Here is a 14,764-nt window from a genome sequence, read left to right on the forward strand (position 1 = left end):
ATGTCCGAAATCCTCCCCCCTCCAACCCACACCCCCGAGAGCAACCGATCCCGCACCCCTCGTGGGGGCAGCAAGGGGAACCCCTCCACGTGCTGCCTGGCAAACGCCCTCACCTGCATGTACCTAAACATGTTCCCCAGGGGAGCCCAAACTTCCCCTCTAACTCCGCCAAGCTCGCGAACCTCCCCTCCACAAACAGGGCCCTCAACCTCCTAATCCCTGCCCTGTGCCAGCCCAGAAATCCGCCATCAATGCTCCCTGGGACAAACCGATGGTTCCCCCGTATCGGGGCCTCCATCGAGCCCCCCACTTCTCCCCTATGCCGTCTCCATTGCCCCCAGATTTTGAGGGTGGCCGCCACCACCGGGCTCGTGGTATCGCCCCCGGTACAGCCGAAAGTACTCCGACCTCCTCCTATTTGTGGCTACACTCACCATCGGGGCCTCGTAGAGCAGCCTCGCTCTACGTTTCAGCAGCAACCAGGTTACCCCCCCCCCCCCCCAGTCTAGGACCCCTCCTAGCCGCGCCCCTCCCTCCATAGCACTCCCGTGAGCCAGCTAACTTCTGCTGACCCCGGCGACTCCCGCCCTACCTCCGACTCCTCCCCACGCGGGACTACCCCTCCTCCATCGTGCCCGTCAACGGGCCCCCCCCCCCCCCCCCCCCCCCCCGCTCTTGCGTGGGAAAAGAAAACAGCCAGCAACGACCCGCGCGTCTCAGCCCCGACCCCGCCCCCACCATCTCCCAGCGCGGGAAACCCGCAGAAAGCCCGCGCTTTCGTACTGCCTGGCCCCGCCTCCTCCAGGGCCACTCCCATTGTCAGTCCCCCCCCACCAGCTCCCCGAACTCCCCGTTTTTGATCTGGCATTATCAACATGTACCCGTTGCCAAGCCTCTTCTGGCCATTCCCATGGGTGTAATGGAGCTAATGGCAGTAGTTTTCCCACTTTTGCGCAGGGCAGACGCATTCCTACTTTCTCTTTAGAAATGAGCAGTAAATGTTAAATAGTGATCTAAAAAATGTTCCATCACAAATTAACCCAATACGTTTTCTGACACTTGGGCTAACAGGTTTTTTACTATAGAATTTAGTTACCATGTTGCTCTTAATTTTCCATTAATTGGATGAGAAAGGATTGTCCTGTAGCCACTATGCAACCTTGTACCTAGGTAACTTTCTGAATGTCAAAAATATTTTGTTGCCTTGACTTGCCAAGTGGTTTTTTTAAAGAACTTTGTTTTTGATCAAATTTAATTAGTAATTATTGTAAAATATATCTCTATTGGACTAATTAGTAATTATTGTAAAATATATCCCGATTGGACTAATTATGCAATTTTGTTGAATTTTGAACATGTAGCGCTACTTGTTAATTAGGGGATTGCAAATCATTTTAACTTTCTCTCTTTCAATCAGGTGTATTTGCCCTGATGCAAGCGTATGCCTTCTTGCAGTATTTGAGAGACAGGCTGACAAAGCAGGAGTTCCAGACGCTGTTTTTCTTGGGGGTGTCTCTTGCTGCTGGAGTGGTGTTTCTGAGTGTTATTTACTTAACTTATACTGGTGAGTCTAACACCGTATCATTCTATTATTAAGTTTGCCCCCCCCCCCCCCCCCCCCCCTCCCCCTCCCCCCAACTCAGATTATGATTGCAGGGTCTGATGCAGAATATAAAGACTCCATTTTTATAACCAGAAACTAAATTGCAATACTTGTGTCTCTGGTGCAGCATGATGTTCCTTAGACCTGTTCACAGGGTGGCACAGTGGTTAGCACTGCTACCTCACAGCGCCAAGAAGCCGGGTCCGATCCCAGCCCCGGGTCACTATCTGTGTGGAGTTTGTACAGTCTCCCAGTGTCAATTCAAAGATGTATAGGGTAGTAGGATTGGCCACGCTAAACTGCCCTTTAATTGGAAAAAATAATTGGATACTCTGAACAAAAAAAATTTTTTAAAGACCTGTTCACATAGTATAATCCAGAGACTGCCTCAATCGTTGTCAAAATAAGATAGTGTTCTTTGTAATATGCAGCCTCCTGTTCCTGAGTGTGTAGGATCCAATTCCATGGCTGTTTGATAACTTCAACTTAAAGACAACTAGGTCCATTATAGTAGGTGGAAGGGAAGTGAAGAGGAAAATTAAAAATAAACGCAAGATTGGTAAACAGAGTTTGAAACTAGCTTGGTAGTTAATTAACACAAAGGGAACCCAAAATCTTTGGCCAGCATGTAAATTGTAAAAGGTGGAGTGGGCCCTCTTTGGGGCTAAGAGGGTGATATGTGCTTATGGTTAGAATGCTTAATGAGTTCTTTGCATTAGTGGCATAGTGGAGCCAAAGGATAGTGTGAAAGTTGAAATGGAAGTGTTACTGGAAAGGCTGACTGTGCTTCGGGTAGATAAGCCATGAATTTATGACTGCTTGGGTGTGGTAGCCAAGGAAAACGCATTCCTGTTACCTGATGGCACAAGGACTTAGGATTTGGGGCAAAAAATGTAGGGGAATGTCAGGAAGAATTTATTTTATGCAGTGAGTTATAATGACCTGGAACCCGCTGCCCATGATGGTGGATGTGGAAACTATCAGTGATTTCAAAGGAATTATTGGCACTTGAAGAAATAAACTTCCAGGACTACAGTGACCGAGTGGGGAATAGAACTGATTAGACAGCTCCATAGGGAGAGGACATGACGTCGACTTGATGGGCCGAATAGCCTCAATCTGTACCTTAAATGACTCACTGCTGTCCAGAAGTAGAATTGCAATTAAGATTATAACATTCTGTTTATCATTTGATGAAACGTATTACCAGTTAAAATAATGGTGACAATGCGAAGAATGTAGCAATAAACAAATCAAACTTGCACCAGTATTGGGATTTTGAAGAAAATAAATCTAGTTGCTTAAGACTGTTTGAAATAAGTTTTCAACACTCACAACTTTGGTCTTTAATGCAGTCACGTCCCTGATGGCTAATACTCTTGAAAATTCATGCCTCCTCACAGAGCAGGTTATTCTTGCATGCAAACATGGATCCCAAATCTCAAAAAAATGCTTTTAATGGCAATTCTGAGACCTAGGTTTCCCAAGTTATAAGTGCCAATTGAGTCACACTTCTTAATGTGAAGAGATTGAGTGAGAATAATCCAAGTCTTAAAATTTAGAGAACTGTCAGTGCAAACAGCTGCAGAAAAGACAAAAAACTTAATTAGCTAGCCTCAAATAAATATTATTTAATTTTAGAGTCAAGGATGTGTGGAATATTTTTCTTGATGCTGAATTGATAAATTTTTATTAAAGGTTAAGTAAATATCTGGAAAAATATCACAATTACTAGATTTCTCGAGCATTTTATAGCCAATTAAGTGATTTTGAAGTGTGGTCACAGCAATAGAGGAAATGTGACAGTCCATTTGCACACAAAAACAAATTGGTCATTATCATATTGCTGTTTGTGACCGTTAACCGAGATAAATTTTAGCTAGGTCACCAAGGATAATAATAGTGCTTTTGGAATATTTCCCGTCCACCCGAGCAGGCCTCAGTTTAAAGTCTCATCTGAAAGATGGCACCTTTGACATTGCAGCACTTGTCAGTACTGCACAGTAAGTGTTGGCCTGGAGGCAGACTGCAACCTGAAACTGCCTCCAACTTGGCCATTGTCGACTGATATTCCAGTCTGAGACATCATGAGCAATGAAGATGTGCTGCTGGGAAACTCTTGCACTGTCACTTTTATATCCCTTTTGCCAGTCTTGGTAAATGGTTGGAGTTGGAGATTTCTTTATGATCTGTATTGCAGCCAGCGCACAGTCAATTCTATAATGGTGTCTTAAGTTTTTTATTTTTAAATTTCTAATGCATAGATGTCTTCACAGTTTAAATTTAAAGTGCATGTGTATCAAATGTTTGCATTTAGAAAATGTTGCAACTTTGTTTGTTCCAGGCTATATTGCACCATGGAGTGGGAGATTTTATTCACTCTGGGATACAGGGTAAGAGTTATTTTATTTTATTTTTTTTGCAGCAAGGGCATGGTGAGTGAGGAAGAAAGATAATTGTTTACATTCATGAACTATTCTACACCAATGAGTGCTCTACCAAAGCTCATTCTGAAATTATAGCAGTGGTCAACAATACAAGATGCCAAATGGTTTGGTTGTTTTCTAAGAAATTGTTGTTCTTGAAGAAATTGAGATTTGATGTTTGTAATCATTACTCCACTTACATTGCAAGTAGGGCAACCCAATTTAATTGGACAGCCTAGTTTTCGTGCCTGAATAGATACAATCTGCATGATTTAAGCGATGAATTGTCTTTATGTGGTGTTCCAATAGCCATGTTCAAACTTCTTGTTCTTGTACTGATGGCAGTGCTGTGACTTTATAACAATAAAAGTCTTTTTCAACACCACAAAATATTTTAGTACCACTCTGACCTTTAAATCGGAGTAAATTTCCATTAGTTCAGCTCCCTGGCTATTCACTTATATGGTTGTTGCAATAGATATCTGCCTGCGTAAGTTTTACTGACCTCACTGAACTGAGCACGCAGAGGGATGCACCCCCTCCCTCTTTGTGGGCACATGGTCAGTGGTCTGTGTTTATTATTCTTGGGAAGGGTGTGCTAATTATTTCAGTAGGGGGACTGGTAATGCCATCACCTAGAAACAATTTTCTTCTTTTTTTGTTGTAGTGGTGAACCGAAAAATTGAACGTACATGATTATGGATTAAATTCCCAGTCTGCCATTCTCCTTCAGACAGCATTGGAAACTTGGTGTAAAGTTTTCCTGGAACTGACTTGTTTGCAGTATGGGGGCAGTGAGCCTGATGAGTGTAGGGTACTTTTGCTGAGACTGTTTAATTCAATCACAGCTTTATCACCCGCTTTCTGGTTTCCTGACCAACACCTGTCAATGAAAGGATTTCTATTTAAGCGACCCCAGCTGGAATCAGAATGGCTCCATTCAGAACTTGAGTGAAGGCTCAGCAACCAGAAGAATGGAAGCCTAAGTGGGAAGGCTTCCCACATCCTTAGCTCTCTGGCACTTCCATGTAAGTCATGTTTCAGACTATGAAGGCCCACAGGGCCAGGGAAACGAGGCCAGCCTTACAAATTAAGACAGCATGGCTGATGAAGTGAACAGCAGGTATGTGTTCCCTTGCAGCTGGATTCAGTACTGCAAGAGGTTCAGCGACCTCAAGGGCAGGAAAGGTGAGTGGCATCACTCATTCAGATACCAGTTCTCCACGTTTGGAGTGCCCTCTCTGCCTCATACGCACCCTCCAGTGCTGTAGGGGAGGTTAAAGTTTTCATCTGGAAATGTCACATTAAAAAATTCAAGCAAAGTCATTCTCGTATGATCTCTCCTCCATGTCCTGAGCTGAATAATTGTAGGCACAGGGATCTTGTTGAGAATGGGAAAATAATGCAGTGTGATTGATTAGGGAGCAGCAAGCGATCTTGTGGTAAGCTGCTCCTCCAATCATAGATTCTGTCTCTCCCATGCTTGCTGCATCAGCTCATCTAATCACAAGTTCCCTCTCTCTCAATCTTGCTGCTCCTTCAGGGACAGATTTTGTGATTGGACAAACAGCAGGGTTGGGAGGGGGGTGGGACCTGTGATTGGAGGAGCTGGAGCCGCATAGCAGGGACAAGAGAGAGTGGCCAAGATGGATAGAAGCAGAACCAGTACGGGTAAAGTGGCTCAGGTTGTATTTGTGTGAGGAAGGGTGGATGTGTGAGTCACTTAGGGGGGATTGGGTGAGGAGGCCTGACTGACAGTATTGGACCAGTCCGATCCCAGGGTGGAACCTGGCTTTGTGAATCTTAACTTTATTCTTTTTTTTACAAACATGAAGGGATGCTACTGAAGAGTCCCCCAAGTTTGCTGATGAACTTTTAACAAATAACATTTATTAAATTTTTTAAATTAACTATATTACACTACGCTTTCGTCCAACTTAACTTTACCGATATATGCAGATTTGTAAGGATAATACAAGTTACAAAATTTGTCTTTAATGTTCACAAGTACACAGTTCAAGCAAACAAATAGGTGACCTGTGTAGACAGCACATTCTGAAACCAAGTGACAAATGTTACTAAGACAGATACTCATCAATTCCCCCAAGATGTCTGTCACCATGAGCCAACCAGTCTCACTGAACTCTGCCTTTCTCCTGAGGGTTTCAATCTCGATGCTGAATGCATTCGCTTTTCTTAAATTACACTTTCTGATGTCTTCAACAAGGCTCCACCCCGAGGGTTTTGAACTCTCCTTCTGATGTTCCTTACTCTGGATTGTCACGTGAATTCAAGCTTCACCCTCCATGCACCCTCGGATACTCAACCATGCCAACAGAAATCACTGCTTCGCAGGCCTGTGCTAAAGAGTTACAAATCTTCTCCTGTCACCTTGAGTCTCTAGCTTCTCGCAAGCCTATTTTGCTTTTGGGGCCTTCCCTCTGCTTCCTTAACTTCACTGAACCAAATTCCTGTTCTTGTAATGGTGTTTCTCTTCTAGGTCATCCATCGCACTCTCATTCTTTTGCTCTCCTGTTTTATTTGTATTTAGCTTTCCCTCCCCTGCAGGAGTCTCCTGCTCTGAAAGGAAAATTTACCAGCCTAATGCCAGGAATCCTAACCCACTGCAGATGGGCAGCCTTTCTCTCTCTGACAACATGCGCAGAACCTGAAGATAGCGAAAAGGAACAACCAGGACTGTACTTCCCCCAACTCCGAGGCCCAATCTCCATTTTTCAGATCAGGATTAGAACTGGAAAAAATATTGCGGGAGAAGCCTATTTTTCCTGTTCTCAGATTCTATGAATGGTGCTGCAATAGAAGTGACTATACAAGCTTTTGCCGACTGTCATTGAGTGTTTTGTTTTAAAGTGGTGTGTATGAGATGGAGAAATTTTGACAGTGGAAGTGATATGTTTGGGGGAGGGGGCAGTGAGTTCAGCATCGGTGTGCAATAAGACTTCATAATTCAGCTGAATCATGCGTGGATCAGTCCCAATGTGGGCTCCTCTACCAGCTAGGTGAGTAGCCATAGACACCATTGTCCCATCTCCTGGATTTAGAGCCTTCCTCTTCTCCAGTTCGAGTCCCCTCCTACAGCACAATTTTGCACAAGGGACAGAAGACCAGTACTATCATGAACACCCTTGCTGGTACATACTGAAGGGCGCGTCCAGATCTATGCAGGCAATCAAACTCCAGCCATCCAGTGGCTTATTGAATGATTGCCCTTCTGCCCATATGACTCCAGTTGTACTTTTCCTCCATATCAGTTGGCTTCTTGTAAGTATGAGCCATGTGCTTCGAGGGTAGCCCTTGTCTCCAAGGAGCCATTTGCTAACTGCTTGGAGGTGAAAACCTGTGGGCGATGTTACTGGTGGAAAATGAAGGGTTCATGACAGCTTGCAGAATATCTTGCACAGATAGGCATACCTTTTGAGTGGTCACATACCAGCTGAAGATGAGTGGAATCCCTTTTGATTAAGAAAAATGCTGGTTTATATGAAGGCACAGTATTACAGCGGGTACCTGTGGAAATCCAATCACTGACTAACATCATTGAGGACCCTCTGGTTCTTAGTAGCCTCTTAAGTAGCAAAGTGATGGAAGTGTGGTCCCTGGAAAACACCAGACACCTATCTGGACAATGTACTAAATGGTGAGATCCTGCAGATGTTACCAGCAGATTCTTGAAAGGAGCTGGAGGCAATGAAATTCAAGGAAACTGGAGACCTTGACGGCCACAATGCACACCCGGTCACTGGGAAGGAGACCTTATTCCAGGAAGAGGAAGATTTTGACAATGTATGGTTGTGTTATGAAATACAGTTGCTCTGTCATGTTGAGAGCTAATTCTCTGTTATGTAGCCTGTGGTGGGAAAATTGCAAAGTAGTGAAGTCTGTGTAAAAACCTTTCACTTAGGCAAGGGAAACAAGTCTAATATTTCAGTGTTTAAAGCTTTTCCTGCCTGTCAATTTCACAGCCATCTCTGCTGTCTCCTTACTCGCCCTGGTGAATTTCTCTCAGCTCACGGGCGGCACGGTGGCACAGTGGTCAGCACTGCTGCTTCACATCGCCAGGGATTCGTGTTTGATTCTGATCTTCGGTGACTGTGTAGAGTTTGCACATTCTCCATATGTCTGATTGGGGGTTTTGTCTGGGTGCTCTGGTTTCCTCCCACAGCCCAAAGATATGCATGTTGGGTGGGTTGGCCATGTGGAAACCTCACCGACTGCGAATACATCCTACTTCTCTCCTTGTGATTGTGTGCATTGACTTTGTAGGATCCTGTTCAGTTTATTCATGTAGATGAGATGTAGCATGAGCAAGCTGATCTTTGTGATTTGTTCCGCAGATACGCAAAAATCCACATTCCCATCATTGCCTCTGTGTCTGAACATCAACCGACAACATGGGTTTCCTTCTTTTTTGATCTTCACATATTGGTCTGCACTTTCCCAGCCGGCCTATGGTTCTGCATCAAAAACATCAATGATGAAAGAGTATTTGGTAAGGAAAAATGGCTATAATCAGATTTTGTTTTTTAGATTTGATGTTTAAAAATTTTGTTTAAAAGAAAAATTGTTGAAAATGCCATTCAGCAGAACTTGCACTATACAACCATCCCAAAGCTTTTTAATTGTGGAGTTTACAATTAATTTAAGTTGTAATAATTATTTTTATATATCTGTAAAGAATGGGGAAACTTTGAGAGGATGTGGAAATGAAGTATTGGGTAGAGAAAGCTTTGTCACATCAGAACATTTTGCAGGTAATGCATTGGGCATGAGAAACTGGAGAGCCAACTTCCTCTTACGTTATGTAATCACTTGGAATGTTATGGACAGAAGTTATTCATGAAGGCCCTGACTTCTCAACCTTGCCTCTCGCCTGGATCCTCCGGTCAAATCGCCACCAGTCATTTGCTCTCCCCCTGAAAAGGGAAAGCAGCCTCTGGTCATCTGGGACTCTGGTCACTTTAACAAGCAGCCTGGGCAATGTTTGCGAAATGAGGATGAGTTCAAAGATCGTTAAGGATTTTCTGAATTCCACTACAACTCGGTGGGAACACTGGTTAATTACAAGGGTGGATTGGATATAGATGAAACACTGGGCACCTGGCAATAATCGAGCAAGGATCATATTTGGCAGTGCTTTTGGGTGCAGGTTGTCCTCTTGACCTCAGATGGTACAGAATCAAAGAGCAGGTAATAAAAGTGGATAGATAATGAATAGTCACTTTAAAAAAAAAAATATTGAGCACTTCTATCAGATTTTATATTTTGATTTCTGTTTGAGTGGTTTACATTGTAACATACAACTTAACATTTCACATTTCATCAAGCGTTGTGAGATCAGGAGACTGGAGCAGAAAGTCTAATCTTGGAACACTTTTTTAAAGAATGGAACAAAAGAGATCAATATGATTCCATATCCAGCTGTGTGAAATAAAATGTCAATCAAAACTTAGCCAGCGGCACGATCATTTCTATGAACTTAATGCACCCAAATATTTTCTCCGTTATTGAACCACAATAAAATCGGATCTAAGAATTTGAGGTATTAAAATGTCTTGCACTTAGCTGGACAAATACAAGAATACCAAATTTCAATTGATCACAATAATTTATATTAGAGGAAAATTCTTTCAAAATTCTATAGATTCTGGGATGGTTCCTGCAGATTGGAAGGTGGGAAATATAACCCCACTTTTTAAACAATGGAGGGAAAAGGGGAAACTACAGACTTGTTAGCCTGACATCAGTAGACACAATGCTAGAATCTATAATAAAGGATGTGATAATAGGACGCTCAGAAAATAATGGAAGGATCGCTCAGATCCAAATGGATTAATAAAAGGGAAATCCTATTTAACACACCTGTTTGAGGTTTTTGAGGATGTAACCAGCAGAATAGATATGGGGAAACTTGTGGATTTGGTATATTTAGAGTTTTAGAAAGTTTTTTTGCTAAGATCCCATAGGAGACCTTTGTAAACAAAATTAGAACACATGGAATTGGGAACTGGTCAATTGACAGAAAACAGGAAAAATATGTGGGCCATTTTCAGGTTTGGCATGCTGTGACTACTAGGGAACCACATTGATCAGTGCTTGGGGCCCTTACTATTCACAATTTATATCAATGACTTGGATGTGGGGATGTAATGTAATATTTCCAAGTTTGCAGATGATATAAAAATAGGTGGCAGTGTGAGTTGAGAAGGATGCAACGACTCTTCAAAGGGATTTGGAGAGACTAAGCAAGTGGGCAAAAATTTGGCAGATGGAAAAGTCAGGAGAAATGTGAGGTTATCCACTTTAGTAGGAAAAACAGAAATAGAGTATTTCTTAAATGGTGAGAGATTAAATGGTGAGAGATTGGGAAGTGTTGAACTTCAAAATGACTTGGGTGCCCTTGTTCTTGAGTCATTGAAAGCCAATTTTCAGATGAAGCAAGTTATTAAGGTAAATGATATGTTGGCCTGTATTGCAAGAGGATTTGAGTATAACTACTGTAATTATATTGGGCCTTGGTGAGGCCACACCTGGAATACAGTGTTATGTGCAATTTTGATCTCCATACCCAAGGAATGGTATTTTTGCCAGAGGGAATGTAACAAAGGTTCACTAATTTCATTCATGGATTGAAGGGATTGTCTCATTAGGCCATTTAGGACTGTGGTTATGAGGATGAATTTCTTCAACGGAGGGTGGTGAATATTTGGAATTCTCCAGCCCTAAGTGCTGTGGAGGCTCAGGTCATAAAGACTGATTGATAGACTTCTAGAAGTTAAAAGCATCATGGATGTGGGGACACTGCTGTAAAATGGTGTTGAAGTAGAAGATCAGCCATGATCTCAGTGAATGGTGGAGCAGGCTAAAAGGGCTGAATGTCCTGCTCCTGCCCATTATTTTACGTTCTGAATGGGGTGCAGATTGGTCGGCATGTCGATTTCTTGATTTTCAGTTTTTTGAACTTTTTTTACAATAACGAACTCGCCCAACACATCAGATCTCTCTCTCTCTCCTCCCCCCCCCCCCCCCCCCCCCCCATCAACAGTCAACAAGATCCATTTGTGAGCAATCAGTGCAGCAAAAGCCTCACACTCCTGTCTGCACCTCCAGCTGGTCTGAGGCCCCGAATATGGCTTCCAGGGGACTGGGCTCCACATCAACATGTAGAACCCCCAAAATGGTGCTCAAAACCTCTCGGCTTCATGTGCACATGATTCATGGGGCCCCTCGCACATCGGTATCCTCCACCCTCTCAAACAGCCAGCTCATCCCCACATTTCCATTTCACCCAACCTCGGGAATTCTGCTCCCCAAAAACTACTCCATCTCCCACTCATCCTCTGGTGGCTCCGACTTGTTCAAGTCTCTATAAAACGCCTCAAACACCTTGCTAATCTGCTCCGGGGCCGCCGCCAACTCCCCTGTCCTATCCCAAATCCGAACTATCTCTCGCTGTGGCCTGCCAACATACGACCTGCCTTCTCCCCATACTTATAGACAGCTCCCCTCGCACTTCTCAGCTGCCGCACCGCTTTCCCTGTGGACAGCAGGTTGAACCTCGCCTGCAATTCTTTCACCTTTGCTGGGAGCCCCAGGTCCCCCATATACTTCCCATGCAACTCCAAAATCTCTTCTATCAACCTTTGGCATTCCTCCCTATCCACCTTGGCCTTAAACAAGATCACCTCCCCCCTCACCACTGCTTTCAGGGCCTCCCAAATCTGTTGATGAGACATCCCCCATACAATTGAACCCCACATACTCCTCAATTACCTCCCCTATCTCATCACAAAAACTCCGGGCCACCCCATCACCAGTGTGGAGCGTGATCCAACATCACAATTGCTGAATACTCCACCCTCTTAACTCCAGCAAACAGCTCCTTCCCACCACGGAAAAGTCAATTCTTGAGAACATCTTGTACACCAGGGGAAAAAAACAATCTCTCAGGTGTAAAAATCTCCACTGGTCAACCCCTGCCGCCGCCCCCCCCGCCCCCCATTTCCCTCATAAGCCCGGCCTGTCAACCTTCCATTCTAGCACTGTATTCCAATCCTCCTCTCTCATTCTCTCCCCCTACTCCCCAAGGGGTTACCCCCCTTACCTCTCCACTATCCCCATTACTCCAGGCCCTACCCATTCAGCTGGACCCACCCCATCCTCTTGTTACCATTAGCTCCTACCCCTTTCCCAGAATCTTCCATCCACTTCCTCTTACAGACACCTCACCCAGTATTCCTCCCACCATTGACGCCTCTCGGGTCCATCAAAACCTGCTCAATCAGGCTCCAAAAACCGAAGCCCCTCCCCCCACTGCACACTAGCTCACGAGCCAACCTTCATTTGCCAGCGTGGTGACCCCTGCTGGAGCCCACCACACCCTCGGCGACTCGACCCCCCCGTGCCCAGAAACCCTCCAACCCATCCCACACTCCCACCAAACGGGAACTCCAGCCATACTGCAAGACTGGGTAGACACATCTCCTAAACCAGGAAAAAATACATCCATAAGGAAAAAACAGAACACATTTATAAAACAAACACATTGAAAAAAAAATCCAGGAATAAAGCTCAAAGAAAAAAGATTCTTGGTCCAGATCATCGCAGTCCAGATCCCTATCTCGTCTCAGTCCCAGTCCTCCAGCCTTTGAATGGCTCCACATCTCAAAATAAAAGTCCTTTGAGTTGTGAGTCACTCATCTTTGCAGGATAGAAGAATACTCCAAACCACACCCCGCTGCTGTACAATGCTGCCTTTGCCCGCCTTCTCGCCAACTCTGCCGTAAGATCTTGGTATATATGTATACCAACGCCTTCCGCTTCTGCTTCGCCAAGCTCAAAACCTTCTCCTTCACATGGTAGCTATGACTGCCCTTGGTGGCTCATGTTTTGTAGGCTTTGGCCAGAGCGATTGATACTCCCTGCCCAGCTCATAGAGGAAGGGCTCTTCTTCTCCTCTCCCACTGGGTAACTTGATGAACATGTTCGCAAAATACTCGGTCGGCCTAGTGCCCTCCACCTGTTCGGGCAGACCCACGATCCTCAAATTTTGTCTCCTTGATCTGTTCGACCTGTTCTCTACCTTGACTCTTGACTCTTTATTGACCGCTGCCACCCTCTGCTTCTCCTCGCCCATCGAGGTGAACTGGTCGCTATGTTGCCACAAAGCCTCCTCTATGCCCTTCATATCTCCTTGTTGCCACAGCTCGACTGATGTCTTTGTTAATGCCACCTTTATTAGGGCAAGTGCCTCCTCATCCACACTAAGTAAAGCCATTAATTCCCTCTGTAGCTCCCCTAAATTTTTGAAGAACAGCCTTTCAAACTCCCCTGACACCACCTTGGTCAGAGTCTCCACCATGATGGAAGCGGCCCTACCTGATGAACCAGCCCTCCGCCTGCATCCTCCTACCAATCCAGGAACTTGGGGAGCCTATTGTTTCCTCAATGGCAATGCCTCAGCAAATTAAAGTCAACTTGCCAACCAGTCAGCACTCCTTTCTGCTGTCGCACATAAATTTTTGTGATCATTTGAAATTTGGCTCTCCTATATTTGTCCTAGAGTGCAAGATGAAAAGCTTTGGCAGCATGTCTCTTTTAGCAATATTCAAGTTTTGTACTACCAAATGACTATTTGGAATAAATCAAATATTCGGGCTACCGCAGATAGAAAATTTGAATTGCTGCCTTGTCAATTTGAGCTCTTAAATTATCGCTTAATGAGGAGGGTTGTGTCCCTGTACGTGCACATAAAGCGAGGAAAATAAGTTTATACTTTGTGTTATTTTTCTGCAACCATTCAAATTTAATTAAAATAGGCCATTAGCTCTTGGAAAAGGTCAACTGACTGCTCTGGAAATGTTAATGTGCTTTTAAAGTTGTGTTATAAATCTGAAAACAATATTTTACTGATCAGTTTTCGATTGCCTGCTGTCAAAGGATGGCCTGGTTAGGATGTATTGATTTCTGGTCAGGTAACAAAACTGAATCTGAAAACGAGAGGAAAGATATGGAGAAGCAAAAAAACATTGTTAAATGGATTCCATCGTTGTTCGGGGTTTCTTAAAAAAAATACTATGAAAACTGCCAGTGAGTTTATCTAATGCAGCGGTGTTGACATCAAGGAGCATATACTTTTCCAAATCAAAATACGGTTGTTGTAGAACAATCCTATATTATCATAGAATTTACAGTGCAGAAGGAGGCCATTCAGCCCATTGAGTCTGCACAGGCTCTTGGAAAGAGCACCCCACCCAAGGTCAACACCTCCACCCTATCCCCATAGCCCAGTAACCCCATCCAATACTAAGGGCAATTTATCATGGCCAATCCTCCTAACCTGCACACCTTTGGACTGTGGGAGGAAACCGGAGCACCCGGAGGAAACCCACGCACACACGGGGAGGATGTGCAGACTCCGCACAGACAGTGACCCAAGCCGGAATCGAACCTGGGACCCTGGAGCTGTGAAGCAATTGTGCTATCCACAATGCTACCGTGCTGCACAATGCATCACATTTCTGAAAATTCTTTGAACTCTGATAAGTTAAAATTAGTGAGAAATGTTATTGTCACTTCAATTCTGAAGATAAATGTGTGCATTTTGAGAAATATCTGAAGTATGCTGCGATGAATCCCAACTGTATTGATTGCAACTAAAATTACGGCTATGTGTACATAGCAAATTGGTTACCATGAATGGTTGGATTTTAGAACA

The 14,764-nt window shown here is 44.1% G+C and overlaps 1 protein-coding gene across 1 annotated transcript in view; it reads left to right on the forward strand.

Annotated features, from left to right (window-relative positions):
• The window catches only part of stt3b (STT3 oligosaccharyltransferase complex catalytic subunit B), a 123,210-nt gene that overhangs the window by 91,770 nt on the left and 16,676 nt on the right, over positions 1-14,764 (forward strand). Inside the window, exons 7-9 of the mRNA XM_038796908.1 lie at positions 1,418-1,564; positions 3,948-3,996; positions 8,385-8,539. Coding sequence (XP_038652836.1) covers positions 1,418-1,564; positions 3,948-3,996; positions 8,385-8,539 — 351 coding nt within the window. The remainder of the gene's footprint in view (positions 1-1,417; positions 1,565-3,947; positions 3,997-8,384; positions 8,540-14,764) is intronic.

This window comes from Scyliorhinus canicula, chromosome 5 (genome assembly GCF_902713615.1).
Source record: "Scyliorhinus canicula chromosome 5, sScyCan1.1, whole genome shotgun sequence".
NCBI lineage: Eukaryota > Metazoa > Chordata > Chondrichthyes > Carcharhiniformes > Scyliorhinidae > Scyliorhinus > Scyliorhinus canicula.